Source organism: Serinus canaria, chromosome 5 (assembly GCF_022539315.1).
Source record: "Serinus canaria isolate serCan28SL12 chromosome 5, serCan2020, whole genome shotgun sequence".
NCBI lineage: Eukaryota > Metazoa > Chordata > Aves > Passeriformes > Fringillidae > Serinus > Serinus canaria.
Genome location: NC_066319.1, coordinates 53,701,992 through 53,718,389, shown reverse-complemented (window position 1 = coordinate 53,718,389; position 16,398 = coordinate 53,701,992). Strand labels below are relative to the sequence as shown.

The window sequence follows — 16,398 nt, the reverse complement described above, 5'->3', positions numbered from 1 at the left end:
GAACTAAGGAGTGCCATTTATTGCACTAAAGCTTTTGCATGACTCATTAATAAACTTTCTCTTATCTAATTGGAGTGCTTTAGTAGGATGCAGTATAACCTCAGCGTGCTATTAAAGAAAAATTATATTTTCTTGTAATGAAAAATGCAGAGTTACTAATTGAAAAGCTTATAATTCCAGCAGCAAATGAGGCATGAAATATATTGCCAAAAATACATTGCTCAAAAACACTGGCAGTAAATATTTTATCTTGGTGCTAATTAAGAGCTTGAACTCAAAACTGAGCATTCTAAATTTACACAATAATGAAATTAACCTAATGGTACCAGTGTAACCTTAGTAATGCGTACTGTTATTCTGGTGGATTCAGTCCTCCACTTGCACATTGCTGATGGTGGAGGAAGTTCATAGCTCTAGCAGTGAACAGAAATTTCTACTTGTCTTCATAGTGCGTTTTTATTTATTTAGAAGTCTATTTAGAAACTGAAGACCAAATAACAGTAAGCTTGTGGTTTCATTAACTGCAAGGAAAAGAGTTTAATGCAAGAAAAAAACCACACAATTATATTTTTTTCCCTGCTGACTTGGTTTCTTAATTTGACTTTCCTCTAGCAGGGTCTGTTTAATTAATTAACTTTTCTATTAACATTTGTCCAAAAAATGTGGTGGTTTGGCTCCTGTTGTTATTTCATTGATTTTCTTCTGTTTTTCAGATCTCTCTTAGTAGAGCTAAAGCGTGCCCTTTATCCAGGAGCATTTTCTGGCCCAAATTTGAAGGATAAACACTTGTAACATCCTAAGAAGCTTAAAGTAATAGATGTAATTTAAAAATTAAAAAAAAAAATTACACTCAGCTCTCAACAGAACATTTTGATGAAGGAAGTGGTGGCTGAGCATGCAGCTGTACTTCTGTAGCCTTTTTAGGCTGTGCCTAAAGCCTGGCAGGGATGGAAGCTGCTCGCTGCGTGTCCGTGCAGCACCCGACTACGGCAGCTCTCCCAAAGGCTTCTGGAACGGGGTCTTCTCAGGGGGTGCCTTTGCAGTTTGATGTTCCCTCTAGTGTCTGAGGGCTGGAAATGCTGAGTCTGTTCTTCATCAGGTTGCTGCAAAATGATCAGATGTTCTCCTGCAGCTCCCTGGACAGGGTTTTATGTGGGAAAGTCAATAGGAGGGAATGTGGGGGCTTGACTTCAGTTTCGTGTATGTAATTGCTACATTACCAAATGGCTTTGGCCATGTGCTGTGCTCTGGATGACCTTTAGAGTATGGGACCTGAGTCTGAATGGCTTCTGAGTTATCACATCACATTTCTGTTTACCTCTATGGGCAGACCAAATGTGGAGCCTTTCCAAGCAGAATTTGATTTCAGAGCTGCTTAGATGGCTATCTCCCGAGCTATTTATTGGTTTCATCAACACAGTAAATTGTCTCAAGTCTCCTAAAGAAGTACTTACAGAGATTTCTATGGCTGATTAATTGCAACAGTTTGCTAGATAAGAATAAAGACAAATGATTATTTAAACCTGCTTATGTACCATGACTCTTTCTTCCTTGATTGTGGTAGAGTGCCAGCTGATGAAGACAGAGCGACCTAAACCAAACACATTTATCATTAGATGCCTCCAGTGGACCACAGTAATTGAAAGAACATTTCATGTGGAGACTCCAGAGGAGCGGTATGTTTCATTCATATTTAATGCATAAACTCCTTGCAAAAGCAGATGCAAGTGTTCAGCATTAATAGTGAATATAAAGCTTCAGCTTCTGCTGAAGCTCTTATTTATCAGATGATGTACGTCTGGACTGAAAAGTGACAAAGAATTTTCGAGTGCTTTCAGTTTTAGTGCATTTTCCAGTATAAAAGCAACCCTAAAGAGAGGGTTTCAGAGAGTGGATTTTGAGCAGTGTTTGTAAGTGAATTGTTGCTAGGTTGGGTATCCAAAATGGACAGGTGCAGGTGTGTACCAGCACACAGGTAGTTATTTCTGGAATGTAAGGTTCATTTCTCACTGGAAATGTTGTGGTATGTAAAATGAAGGGTTTCTGACCTGGGAGTTTCTGGAAGGATGAGCAAAAATGAAATAGAGATTCAGGCAGAGTTAAGTTGTATCAAAATAGTGACCTTTTATCATCTATTTAGACACCCTCTTTCTAAAGGAAAAGTTAGTTGTATCATTGCTGATTGCTAATGTTTTATGCAAATTAGATAATAAAGGTGATAGTTATCTGCTGCAGGTGCAGATTTCTGTTTCATCTTTTAGGAAACAAAGCTAAGAGCTACATGCTGTGCTCTCATCATTGGAGAACTGATCTCTTACCTCCAGAGAGAACAGTTTTCCACCACAGCTATAATACAACTACTGAGTATTTTAATATTTACTTGCACTTCAGAAACTGAACTCAAATTATTTCAGTATCTTTGCCCTAAGAGAGTGGGTATCTTAAAACCCTGGTCCTCCCTAGGTATGATCCTAGCACGTTTATTTTGAAGACCAGTAAATTCTACCAAGAATTACTCACTTATTTCTTTCATAGCCTTTGCATGCACTTTGCATACTCCTTAGTATTGCTTTTGATTCTGTTACAATGATCAGAAGGAGGTTTAGTCAAATTAAAAGCAAAGAAAAAGAAACTTGTCCTTGTTTCTTTTAGGAACTTCGTGGTCAGTGACCCTAAAGGGAGTGAATAGCAGTTTCCACTTGGGGGAAGATTGTATTTCAGTCTTGTTTTGTTCCCTCCTAGCCAATTAAGTCAGCTTTGTGACACTTCAGGGCTCAGAGTGTTAGTCACCTCTGTTGTGTACTCTTGAGACATAAAAGCTGAGGGTGAAATTCTGTTCTCCCAGAAATCAAAGATACTCACTTCAGGAGGGCTGAGATCTCAACCAAGTCAGTAACAAAAGAGATATGAAGGTCAATATGCCTTTAGCTTTCTATATACCTTTAGAAAGCTAAAGGCATATTGCCTTTAGAACCAATGTTTGCTTTTTGAAAAGAAATGGAGAGAGAAAAGTGTGGAAGAAGAAGAAGTTCTTTTTGTAATAATTTTGAAAAATACGACTAGTAAATAAGGGAATGTGTTAGGGATGGTGAATGGAGCAGTCTGTGCTGGGAGTATAGGGAGAATGTTCTGAATGTTTGACATTTCCTTGCTGCCCCATACAGGGCTGGATGAATTGTGCACAATTCAGGCAAAATCCAAAATAAAAATGCACAAGGCAGGAAGGATCTTACGAGGTGCAATTTTTATTAAAATCTTGTGTTGGATACTTTTTCCCATGGACTTTGCTTCCTCTGGGGAATGATCTGCCTCATGCATCCATTATAAATGGAAACTCACATGTTCAGATATGATTATTTAAAAAAACCAACTTCATAGGACCAGTGAAAATTGGACATTGATAAGGATAGCATGGCTGCACTGCAGATTGTGCACAGAGTTGTTCAGCATTGGCTGCTGATGTAGTAGCGAAATACTTTACCTGGGATGTCCTTAGGAGAAGAATTGAACCAGTCCCTAGAAAACACCAACTAAATCACCACATCCTGTTTCCTGCATATACAAAAGAAGTAAACATTTAAGTTCAGATAGTCTGCCCCTGTGTGTGTGTCTTTAAAGCCTGTCCTGAGACCCTGGAAGCCCTTATGAGTTGTATTCTTTATGTTCAATAAATTTGCAGTGAAATCGAGTGATGGCCAGGAACTTTCACTTCAGTAGCTTCAAAGGTGTGAAATCTCCCAAAGGACACTGGAGTGGAAGTTGTCTCCATGGGAGTTGAAGGGGTCACTGTTAGAACACTGGTTGCTGAAACAGCTGTGGAAACTTTATTGTAACCAAGACCTGTGCCTAAGATGAAATGTCACTGCTTTTGCTGACATTCTGCTAAAGTTTACACAGCAATTGCTGTACTAATGTCATCATCTTTACAACAGAAGAATAACCTAAGTGTCCTGAGCTTTAAGACCTTTTCTAAGAACATCTCTTGCCATTTCAGCCACTAAAATTTGGGATATGTGTGTGAAGAGGTGCCATGGTGTCCCCAGGAGTTGGATGTGTGTTTCAGTGCGCCATAGAAATGTAGAAACTGCTTTAATTGCTTTGTGTGTCATATAAGCCTTTTGCTTTTTCATTTTAGTGAGTCTGTTTTGGTTATGTAAATCTCTGTATCACCAGGTCATATCCTGAGCTGTTGTCTGAATGCCCATTAGAAAATCTGTTATCCAAAAAGTCTTGTATTATGTCCAGACTGGGAGGACTTCAGTTGTGTCTTGTTTCTAGTATGATTAATAAGATTTTAAAAATGCATTTTTACAGTGCTTGAAAATGCACATAATTCATCATATCTTCCATTGATTCATGAGAGAGTATTAGTGGCTCCGTATTCCTTGGTGATCCTTGCCATGGCAGATGGTAATCTAAAGCTACAAGTAATTAATGCCTTTGCCTATATTTTGCCAGGGAAGAATGGACAAAAGCCATCCAAACAGTAGCAGACAGCCTCAAGAAACAAGAGGAAGAGATGATGGATTTCAGATCTGGCTCTCCCAGTGATAATTCAGGTGCCGAAGAAATGGAAGTTTCTATGACAAAGCCAAAACACAAAGTGGTAAGTGGGTATAGCAGGAATGACTGCTTTTTAGGTCTCCTCAAATATAGACATGAAGTAGCCATCAAGCTGTCTGTACCCCTGACAATTACATGATTGACTGTAGATGCAGCTTCTGGAGGAAACAATTGTCTCAGCTGAGCAGAGCCTGCCTGGATCTGCCAGAGCTCTGAGTTCACGTGTCCTTACTGGATGGCTTTCAAGGCCAGCTCAGGTCTGGGTTTGGTTTGCTCATTTTCCTGTGGTACAGAGCCTGAAACCAAAGCTCCTGCTGGACCTTGTTACTCTCTAAACTCCTTGGAGGCTGGTGCAGAAGTATTCTTATGGATTTGCAGTATTTAGGGTGGGTCCATGGATTTTATTGCTCTGGATTAGGCATTTAGGCTAACTCCAGCCGGCCACTGCAGTGTCTGTCCATAGCGCTCCTACAACTTGGGCTTTTGCATTAGGCACTACATAGTCTGAATGCAGAGGGCCAACTAAGGAATGGCCTTCCATGACATGAGTATGTGCCAGAGGAGATCTTAGCCCTGTTGAGCCTTTTTAGGTTTTCTTTTTTCCCTTTATTTCTTTCTACCCCATTGTGTTCTCTTCGTATTTCTGTTTTTGAAAGTGTTCCCACCTGTTCCTGCAAGAGGGAATTGATAGAACCTTTCCCCATGCAAATCCATTGTCTGTGGATTTTAGGTGGCCACTTCCTTGTGTCTTCATCTCACCATTGTCATCCTCACCCACTTTCATAAGTTTGATTCGGTTTTGGGAAAACCAATGAAGTTTTTCTATAAAAAGATATCCACCAGTGTCTTCACGAAACTTGTGTGTTACCCTTGTGCCATGTCAGTGCTTTCAGAGTGATGTGGTTGGCTACTTCAGTGCCACTCTTGAGTCAGAGCTTGCCAGCAGGCTTCTGGGTCTTTGGCTGAACAGATCTTGCTCTTGCTGAGGAGTCCTTCATAGAAATGCAGGAACCACCTCATTCATCAGATGGATACAGTCTTCTGAAACAGTGACTCTCTTCCTGAACGTGTTATTGAGGATAACCAAAATTATTATTGGGGTCCTGACATGAACTGTATTGAGCAATTTGGCAGAAAATCTCCTCACCCAACTCTAGGGAAGAATATGGAAGTTTGCTGTTGGAGGCATCTTAATTTTCTTCCCAAACTGAGGCTGCAGCAGCCTTTGGTTGCCACACAGCAGCAATAGGACTGCCTCCAACAGTCCTGTTGCTGCTGTGTGGCAGTGGTCACTGATCTGATGGTAGAGTCTTTGCTCAGCTGCTGATTCCTCCAGTGTTTTTCCTCATGGTGAAACAAATCAGAGTAAATGGCTGATCTGTGAGGCAGTGTCAGAGACTGGAGGGATGTCTCAAGATATTTTGGGGTGCATGTGTGTGTGGGAAAGGGATGGGTGAGGCCTTGCTCTGGTGAGACAGTGAAGTGCCCCACCTCTCCCCAGAGCCTGTATCCCAGCCTGGCAGAGCTGCCAGTCACTGACATACCAGAGGCAGTGCTCCATTCTCCCCTCACCCAGCTCCTGAGAGGACAAGTGACCACAGTCCCACCTGGGGGAAGGGCCAGTGAAGGCCAAGGGGTATTTAGGGCCAAACACGAGGCCAGCACCTTGTCTCGACCCTCCCTGTTCTTGGAGTTTCTGTCTGAACTCAGCTGGAAGCCAGGAGTTGGTAGCTGTATGTGTGCTTTTCTAGATTTTTCCTGTCTTTTTCTCCTCATTCCCTCTTGTTGGAATATTTGAGTAGCTTACCATCGAATGGATTTATAGTTTGCTAAGGTGAATGGTCCAAGTTAATGTTGTGAGAAGTGTTTTATATTGATTGGATATTGTAGTAAACCTTTACCAAAGTTGCCTGTTTTTCTAAAGTTGCCAGTAAGTGTTTTGTGTTGATTTGACCTCATGAGCATATCTGGTTGGCATTTTTTCTGTGAGTCCAGCTCAGAATAAGGAGAAGGTAGTTTTCGGTCAAAACCAGTATTTTCTGACAAAAAGGTCATGGAATCCCAGGTATAGAAGCTTGATGAGACACAGACATGCGGTCTGAGAAAATCTGGCAGAAAACGCAGGTATGGGGTCCACTTCCGAGTCCTAAATGGCTGCCCAGAAAGATAAAAAGCACATGTTGGAAGGGCCAGAGAAAGAGCTGATGAAGCTGTAAGTTGCCTTGGAGGCTGAAACAATAGCTCGCCTCGGGGTGGAGTGAGAATTAACAGCTCAAAAGCAACTAGCCCGAAACCTGAGAAACCTGTTAAACAACTTTGTGCGGGAACCAAAGAGCTTTAGAGTTGCAAATTAACTCCATTGAGGAAGCTGTGGAGGATGAACCAGGGAATCCAGCCTAGGGGAGGAACGCTGTTAGCTTTTCAGAGGAGTTTGATGCAACAAAGCCAAACCCCTCCCCAAACCATAAACTCCGCCCATCGGTAAAAAAAGAGGTGGGACTTTCTGAGCATGATGTCACTGATGTCACCTCCCTCCACTCCTTGGTGGAGGGATTTGACTTAGCAAAGCCAACTCACCCTGCCCCTCACCCCAAGCCCTGTTATCTAGAGTCAGAGCAGATGGTGATGATATCGCGCTCTCCAACAGAATTGGTTCATTTGCAAGGGAAAATTAGCAGTCGTCCTAAAGAAAATAAAACTGAGAATGTTTTGAAAATTTCACTGATGGGGAGTGAAGCAAAGCTTTCTGAGGAAGGAGCAGTATATTGTGTGAAAAGTTGAAACCTGTTTATACTAGAGTTTATATTTGTTGGAGGGGGAAAACTCATCCCTTTCCTCACTCCAACATGTGGTGAAATTACTGAAAGAGTATGGCAGGCAGTGGGCTTCCAACCAGTGCACGAGAAACAGCCAGTGCCCTGTTGGCCTTCTCCAGTCTTACTGTTATTTATTGCAAAATTTAAGGATCAAGCCTGAGACGAACTCTGTGCCAGCTCCAAAAAGCGGGAGAGGGTGGTGAAAATACCCTCAAAGTTTCCCTGTGTTTGCAGTGAAGCTTTGCAAGCTCCTCCTACACTGCCTCCTCCGGACAGCAGTGGGTGTTGAGCATTACTGACCGCTAGAGACCGGAGGTGGGACTGCAGAATCCCTAACCTCTGGGGGAAAAAATACTTTTGTCATGGTGCAAGTTTGTTGTTTTAGTCTTGGTAGTAACTCTGCATGGTCAAGTATATCCTGACCAGGCAGAAGACTAGGTGTATGTCTGGAAGTGGAATAAAGAGCTGCTTAAGCAGAAGGGGAAAGGACTGTAACTATACACACAGCTGTGAGATCTGCAGCTGGAGACATCTAAATTATGTGATTAAAGTCAGCTCTGGACAAAGAGGAGCACAGAGGGACTGTATTGGACAATATAGTAAACAGCAGATCCATTGGAGAGAAAGCTGTAGTGAAATCTGAAATGTAAAATGAAATACATTAAATTATTTATCATCTTTATTTTCAGAACAATGTCCCCAGTATGCCAGCAGTGTTGTTTGTTTCTGGTTTAGTTGACCATCCAGCAGGACTTTGTACCTAACAATTGTAGTAGCAAGTATGGTTTCAAGGTAGTGAGCAAGAAAGAAAATAGAGTGGTGTCCTTTTTCCCTAAGGACCAGTCAAACATCACACACACAGAACAAGTATATGTTATTGGTTGGCTTTTGGACTGGAGTCCAAATTTGCAAAATTGGATGTAACAGAATATGTAGATCTAATGAAAACTGTTTTGTCTAAAGTGAAAGGGCCTGAAAAGAATGGCTGGCTACTCTAATTCAAGTTGGCCTACATGGCTCAGAACGCTCATCAGTGTTGTTAAGGTACTAGATAACTTAAGTTTCATTAGTGATGGTTGCATTTTTTATATGTTCTAAGGTTATTTTCACAGACTGTTAATTATTCAATTAAACGTTCTATAGCAGAGAACACAAAGACTGCCAAGTAGATGTTTCCTCTTTTTGAAGTAGGTCTGAGTGGGACCAAGTTTTCTCCTTCTAGAAGTGTTCCATGAGAGGATGAAGTGGTGATAGGACAGGGGAGTTGCTATCCTTTGCTGCATCAAGTTTTTCAATATTTTTATCTTGAAGGGTTTTAAGATATTTATGTTCATATATGTTTATATAAGTTTGTTGCTGCAATATTTTGAAATGTTCATATTTTCTCTCTGGTTGCCAGAGTGAGTGGAAAGATTTCTCCCTCCAGTTTAGTTTTGGGGACTCACATATAGGATTTCATATGATGATGGAAACAAGTTTGTGTCTTCTCAGTGCAGAGTATGAAATGACTGTATTGAGGGAAGCATGTGTAGTAATGGTAAGCAATGTGTGAGGTATGATTGTGCACAAGAAGAGGATGTTGAACTGTTGGTGGCCCTGGAATGAAGGAGAAAAGGGGCTGACAATGGAACTGATGTGGAGCTGGGAAGTTCCAGCTATAGATGAGGAAGGCATAAGTGATTAAGAGAAAAAAGATTTGAGGTTTGAGAACTGCTGAAGAGTCTGGTAAAGTTGGAAAGTATCTGGTCCAAACTCAGGACCTTGACTAAAATTATGTGCTGAGGAGGTTGGAATGACTGAGTGTTGGTATGTATTGGACCCTACCCCTGAGGCAATTCAGACAATTAGAATTTTACTGAGTATCGTTTCCCTTGCCCGCTGACCTCTTCCTCTTTCCCTGGGTGCAGGTTCTGGTAATCCCCCTGAAACCTGCTTGGTGGGAGGGATAACAGTGGCAATTGGGGACATGTCTATTTGTTCAGGTGGTGCTGATACCTGGACCTATAAGATAATGGACTCTGAAATGCAAAACAGCCTAACTGTTGATCCTGACAAAGTTTGACAAGGAGTGCAATGTATTGCACTATCAATAAGTCATAGAGAATCCTAAATTGAACTCACCAAGCTATTTTGGAGGTGAGCTTATAGGTACAGCAAGTACCGAAAATAATTACATAAAATTGTATAAAACCTCACAGAAAAGGAGTGCTGTTTCAAGGAACACACAGGAAATCACGAACTGAACTGCTGGACTCTTCAGGCGCTGCAGCTGAAAGAATGGTTCATGAACTCTTCCCCCAGATCCTAGATTTGCATCACACCTCACCTGCAGTGAGGAGGGAGTGGAAAGACTGAACTGCATGGGAGGACACTAACTAGGCTTACGTTTTGGTTATTGGAATAGCAATTGACCATTATATGAGTTTTAGTGTACTTTCCGCTTCTTTCCTTTCTGCTCTGTCTGCTAGATCAGACCACAAGAGGAAAGGTATCATTACTGTGGTCCTGTCTTGAGGCATGGTGTGGTTGTCTGAGACTGGAAAGATGTGATGTCTCAAGAAATTTTGGGGTGCATGTGTGTGTGGGGAGGGGCAGGTGAGGCCTTGCTCTGGTGAGACAGTGAAGGGCCCTACCACCCCCCAGAGCCCTGATACAGGCTCCCCCAGAGCCTGTATCCTGGTCACTGACACACCAGAGGCAGTGCTGCATTCTCCCCTCACCCAGCTCCTGAGAGGCCAAGTGACCACAGTCCCACCTGGGGGAAGGGCCAGTGAAGGCCAAGGGATATTTAGGGCCAAGCAGGAGGCCATCACCTTATCTAGACCCTCCCTGTTCTTGGAGTTTCTGTCTGAACTCAGCTGGAATCCAGGACTTAGTAGCTGTATGTGTGCTTTTTAGATTTTTCCTGTCTTTTTCTCCTCATTCCCTCTTGTTGGAATATTTTGAGTAGCTTACCATTGAATAGATTTATAGTTTGCTAAGGTGAATGGTCTAAGTTAATGTTGTGAGAAGTGTTTTATATTGATTGGATATTGTAGTAAACCTTTACCAAAGTTGCCTGTTTTTCTAAAGTTTGCCAGTAAGTGTTTTGTGTTGTTTTGGCCTCATATATGAGAATATTTGGTTGGTATTTCTTTTGTGTGTCCAACTCAGAGTGCATGAACCACTGGAAAGCCCTTTCAAAAGTCCTATTGAGTGAGTAGATAGAGACCTTACACAGAGTCATTTTGTCTCTGGTTTTTGGTACAGTTCAATGAAGCATGAGAAAACTGATCTCCTAGAGAGGTGGGGAACATCAGAAAAAAGGTGTGGGTTTAATCCCTGGAATCAGAGCAGCATGTGCCTTTTAATGAAAGTCTGCACTGGCTAAGAGGTCAGAATGGCTATGGATTAATATGTTCAGTGTTACTTGTACAGTTCAGTGTTGAGTCATGCAACAGAGCATTCAGTTAATTGAAAGCTTATGGTTTTCTGTAGATAGTGATTGATTATCTTTGGGAGTGCACTGGCATTCATTTTTGTGGAAGAATCATTTCTGCTCCTGAATTCTACTAAACAAAAGGATTAAAAAACCCACATGTGCGACATATGCCATGTGTTCTTACGTGAATGAGAAATTCTGGTCTGAGAATAATACACTTCTTGTTAGATCATGTAATTCATTTCTTCTTTATCTGTATCGTTAACAGACCATGAATGAGTTTGAATACCTTAAGCTACTGGGAAAAGGCACTTTTGGAAAGGTCATTTTAGTTAAAGAAAAAGCAACTGGACGGTATTACGCTATGAAAATTCTGAAGAAGGAAGTTATTGTAGCAAAGGTGAGTAGATGGGAAACTTTGGCATGTGGTTTGCCCTTGATACAGCCTTTGTCAAAGTCGTGGGAAGGATCCTCAGAGTAGTTGTAAATAATTGCTCCGTTAGTGTTTGAAATGGACCCCTGATCTGGGGAATCACTTTGCTGAGTTCCTTCTGCTTGCGTTTCAGGATGAAGTAGCGCACACGCTGACAGAGAACCGGGTTTTACAGAACTCTCGGCATCCGTTCCTAACAGTAAGCATTTCTGCCTGTGCGCAGTGTAACCTGATATCCCCACCACCAAGGCTTTCATTATTTTTTGTTTCTTACTTAATGCATCTGAGGTCTGTGTTTACAGAGTGGCTTTGTAGCCTTTTTGTAGCCTTCCATTTTAGGGGCACATAAATAAAAATACTTTTTCAAGTTTTCTGGTTCTTGCAGGGCAGGTCCTCAGCACCTCTTGAAGACAGTGTGGTTTGACATTAGGGCTCACCCATTTAATTGGGTGAAAGGAGTATCTGCTTTTCCTGACTTTCAAATGTTTGGTCTCCCCTTTGTAGCAGAGGTCAGGGTGACTCTGCTTTTGTGACAAACAAATTCAGGAAGATATACTGGGGAGAAAAACCTTTGATTTTTGTCTTTGTTGTTTTTTTAAGCTCCCAGATACAGCTCACCAGTGGAATCAGAGCACTGGTAATGCCAGCCGAAGGATAGTGGTAGGAACATGTGGAATGGGAAGGAGAAGAGCAGGACTGTGCTTTATTTGCTGCTTTCCTTTTGAATTGTAAAGTCAATCCATACTCTCATTTTAGACCTCCAGTGCCACCAGTCTCTCTGGGCTGAGTTCAGATATTCGAGTTCCATCTCAACATTTTGTTTGTCATATTTACTGCAAGTTGTCTCTGAATTTTTTACAACTGCTTTATGCCTCTAAGAGACTGTGTAGGATCCTGGTTGTATCATTTGGCCAGGTACAAGGGCTTAGCTGGAACTCAGACCTTTTAAGCTTGACCTCTGGAAGTAAATATTGCTTGTATTGAGTAAACTCAATAATGTTGACATGTCTAAAACCTGTTTCTTCATTTTTGCATAAAAAATATGACTGGTTTAGAAGTGCCACCCTTTGTAATGAAGACAATAATACCATATTCAGTATTTTCTTTTTAATGCTTTTATAAACCCAAGTATCCAGAACAAGGGCTGTCTTGAGACATTAGCTACAAGACTGGGTTTAGTTTGGGTGCTAGGAAAAGGTTCTTACCCAGAGAGTAGTTGGACCCTAGAATGGGCTCTCCAGGGATGTGGTCACAGCAACACCTTGACAGAGTTCAAGAAAAATTTGGACAAAACTCTGATGTCCCTTGTGGGATTCTTGGGGTGGTCCTGTGCAGGGCCGGGAGTTGGGCTTGATGATCCTTTGGGCCCCTTCCAGCTCAGCATATTCTGTGATGAAAAATCTTAATATTAGTTGATGTTACTCTTGCCACAGGAATACATGTGACAGGACTACACACAGGCACCTTGTGACTCTCCATCACAGCCTCCATCTGGTTTGCTTTTGTGAATTGCTCACAAATTGGTATTGCCAGTGTTGGCCAATCCCCTGGCAGGCTGTCAACAGGGAGCAGTTGCAGGCAGCAGGGCAGAGGCCAGGGGGCTGGTGTGTGAAAATGCATGGGTTTCATAGGAGAGGTCTTGTAGCCAGTGTGGTGAAACCTTGTGCTCTAGGTTTTGGTTGTGGCTTCTTTTCTGTCAGTTGAACCTGTGGCCAGAGGAGGAAATTTCAGTCACTGTTGGTAAACTTTGAGTCCCTGTTAATGGGCCAAGACTTTGTTTTGCAGCATTTTAGGTAATGATAGTTTCTGCAAGGAATTTGTTTAATGTTTTATTAAATGTATATAGTGAAATAAGTTGGCAGTGAATCAGTCCTCAGCTGCAACAGGAAAACAATGTATATTGTATAAGATTTAAGTACAAAACATTCACTAAAATAGAAAATTTCATGTCTGCTTCTGAAAATCTATTAAAAATGCTTTTCTAACTCTCACTGTGATTTGTCTTCTAAGTTTTGTTTTAAATCTGTTTCAGGCTTTAAAGTATTCCTTTCAGACACATGATCGCTTGTGTTTTGTTATGGAGTATGCTAATGGAGGGGAGGTAAGGGAAATACAATAATATTTAATACTTTAGGATTTTCCTATTCTACTGCTAATTTTGCTTGACATTATTTAGCTAAGGCCCATTTTTGCAATTCTAATTAATCCAAGTTGTCCCAATTAAACAGAGCTGTTCACAGGTTTAACTAATATGAAGAAGTAAGACTCTTAATTTTTTCAACTCCATTTTTAGAACATAGAGGTTTTGGGCATAGGTTCGTATTTTACATGACAGCAGTGTATTGTAATCTGACATTCAGAAGTTCAAGAAGGCAAGGTTGCTTTCTAGTTGCTCTAGCTGTCAGACAAGTTTTAACACTTAAATTAATATTGTGAGTATACTTGGAGGGAGAACTAGAAACTGCTGACTGCTATTAGAATAAGGAAGGAAAAGTTGGAATATTAAAATTTCTTTTAAATCATGCATTAGGCTTTCGTTTTAATATGTAATTGTAGTTCAGTCAAAATAGTTTTATAATTTTCTGAACCTGTAAGACTGTAGTACATGAACTGGTTATCAGTGTGTGTCAGTGAATATGAGACATAATTATCTAACAATTTATTTTATGATGCTTTTTAACACATTTGGGAACTCATCTGGGTGAGGGTGGGAAGGGATTTTCTCTTAGTTAATAGCATCTTTCAAGCAGGATGGCTTATGAACTGCAAGGCATAGTTCAGAAACATTTACAGTTAACAAATTACTATTCTTGTAGTTGTTTTTCCATCTGTCAAGAGAGCGTGTGTTCTCTGAAGACCGCGCTCGGTTTTATGGGGCTGAGATTGTTTCAGCACTGGATTACCTGCATTCAGAGAAGAATGTGGTTTATAGAGATTTGAAGGTACGTAGAAAAATCATTTTCAGGCTTTTGGGGTTTGGTTTTTTGTTTGTTGTTAAAAAAAGCAAATGATCCTGAACTATTAAGAAATCCTTTCCTGACTGAACTTTATCCAAACTGTTGTTGCAGCTGTTGGGCTGGACTTTACAGGATGTCTAGACCCTTTGATTGTCCAAGAAGCTGCATAAGGCATTTATTGTGACTCTGGCAACATTTCAGAGAACTTGAAGGGTTACTGGGCTACAGGGGTTTTATTTTCACTTGCCTTCTTATGTTCTGAAAGAACCTTTGCTGGTGCTTCTGCACGGTGGAACATAATCCTGGTCTTACCAGAGAGAAGGAAGTTCACACTGCATGGATGTTGTGCTTCCTTGCAGTGTGCTCACAATAGCTGCTTGCAGTTAGAAAACTGCCTATGCTTCAAGTTACTCATTTGTTTAGGGAGCACAGAAGGGGAAAAGAAACCCTGACCAAACAAGGTATCTCAGGGCAAAGAGACTTGAGAAATTCTTGAGGAAAATGCAACAATAGCATTTTATTTCTTTCTGAAAAGAGTTTTCAGAACAGGATGAAGGGATTCTGGTAGTTTATTTAGGGGCATTCTAAAATGAATCGTGCTCTGTAATGTTCTCAGACTATGTCAGAGTAATTTTGGGATCTGTGCTGGGAATTTAGTCTCCATATCACTGTGATCCCCCTGTAATGTGCTTAAATTGATACACTGAGGAAACTGTCCTAATACCTGGGTGAGTTTCTCAAAAATTAGAGGCTCAGGATGGGATGAATACCATATGCTGAATAAATACATATACTGATTCTCATGTAAAGGTTCTCTTTGGAAGTGATTCATTAACCTTGCATATCATTTCTGTTTTATTTCTTTTATGCTATTACTTACCAGTACAGATTATTTAATAAAATCAGAGTAAAAGCAGGGATGAAGTTGTGTGAGGGGGAATACTTAACATAATTTCTAAAGAACTGGTGTTCTATTGATGATGATACTGTAAAAGCATAAATACAGTGTTCATGTTCTGCTTTCTTTCTGTATATATGGTTGGTTACCCCAAGACTACAAATTAGTTACTTTATGTTCCCTAAAGAGCTGAGCAAAATGTTACCAATGTATATTTACATTTTACATGCTCTGGCAGCTGCTGTGGCTCTGACCCCAGTGAGGATGAGGTTCAAAACTGATCTGCAAAATTCATGTCTTGGATTATCCTGCTCAGGATTAGTGTATGTTACAGGTAATCACGTCTTTTAATTTGGCTTTTCTTCCCAGTTGGAAAATCTTATGCTGGATAAAGATGGACACATAAAAATAACAGACTTCGGACTATGTAAAGAAGGCATCAAGGATGGAGCAACAATGAAGACTTTCTGTGGCACTCCAGAGTATCTTGCACCAGAGGTATGTTTATGTTGGCTGTTGTGTTAAATTGCCTTCTTTCACGCCTGCCGTGGTAGCAGTAGGAGTACAGAATAATTCCTGTGCCATGATGTGCTCATGCACTAACTGCTGTTATATAATTACACATCCTGAGACTCCTTTATTCATCATGATCTGGAACACATCTTTAGCATAATGATACATGATAATTTTTTTGGCGGGGTAGTTTCTTCCACTTGACAGAGTATGTACATTTTACTGGAACAGTGCTTGTTTCTTGTATCAAATACATAATTTTTTAGAAAGCCCTTTTAATCACTTCAAATATTTCATGATAGATTATCTTTTTTGCAGCTTGCTATGTGTTTTCCTATTTGAAAGGTTATCAGTAGGACTTCACTTGAGAAGTAGAAGTATTGTCCAATTCTTTTACTATTTGAGGACAGTAAAAGGTGACATGCTTTCAGAAACAGGACAGACCAAGCTGTTTCTGCATTATTTAGCATGGCATGCATTAAAAGTGCTGACTGTTTTATGACTATAAAAGCACAAGATATTTCTCAGTGTTGATTTGAGCACTCCAGTTTCAGAGGAAATAAATCCAGGGAGGGGATCTCAGTTTCCAAATAGTTTTGGGGAACTCTTTTTGTGCGGATTTTTTTTTTTTTCCTTTTCAAGTGCAAAATGCAAATGCATGTTTGCAGGTTTGTTCCTGGAAGCACTCTGAGTTGTGCAGCAGAGGTGGTGTTAGAGCTGGGGGTGAGTTGGGGTGGATGAGAAGTGAGGTCAGGTTGTAGGGGATGCGTGTACACTCGGTGCTCTGGGCACACCCT

At 40.9% G+C, this 16,398-nt stretch overlaps 1 protein-coding gene across 1 annotated transcript in view; it reads left to right on the top strand.

Annotated features, from left to right (window-relative positions):
• The window catches only part of AKT1 (AKT serine/threonine kinase 1), a 78,293-nt gene that overhangs the window by 43,955 nt on the left and 17,940 nt on the right, over positions 1–16,398 (top strand). The window contains exons 4-10 of the mRNA XM_030240100.2: positions 1,565–1,676; positions 4,459–4,606; positions 11,069–11,200; positions 11,367–11,432; positions 13,266–13,334; positions 14,050–14,175; positions 15,458–15,586. Of these exons, the coding sequence (XP_030095960.1) occupies positions 1,565–1,676; positions 4,459–4,606; positions 11,069–11,200; positions 11,367–11,432; positions 13,266–13,334; positions 14,050–14,175; positions 15,458–15,586 (782 nt within the window). The remainder of the gene's footprint in view (positions 1–1,564; positions 1,677–4,458; positions 4,607–11,068; positions 11,201–11,366; positions 11,433–13,265; positions 13,335–14,049; positions 14,176–15,457; positions 15,587–16,398) is intronic.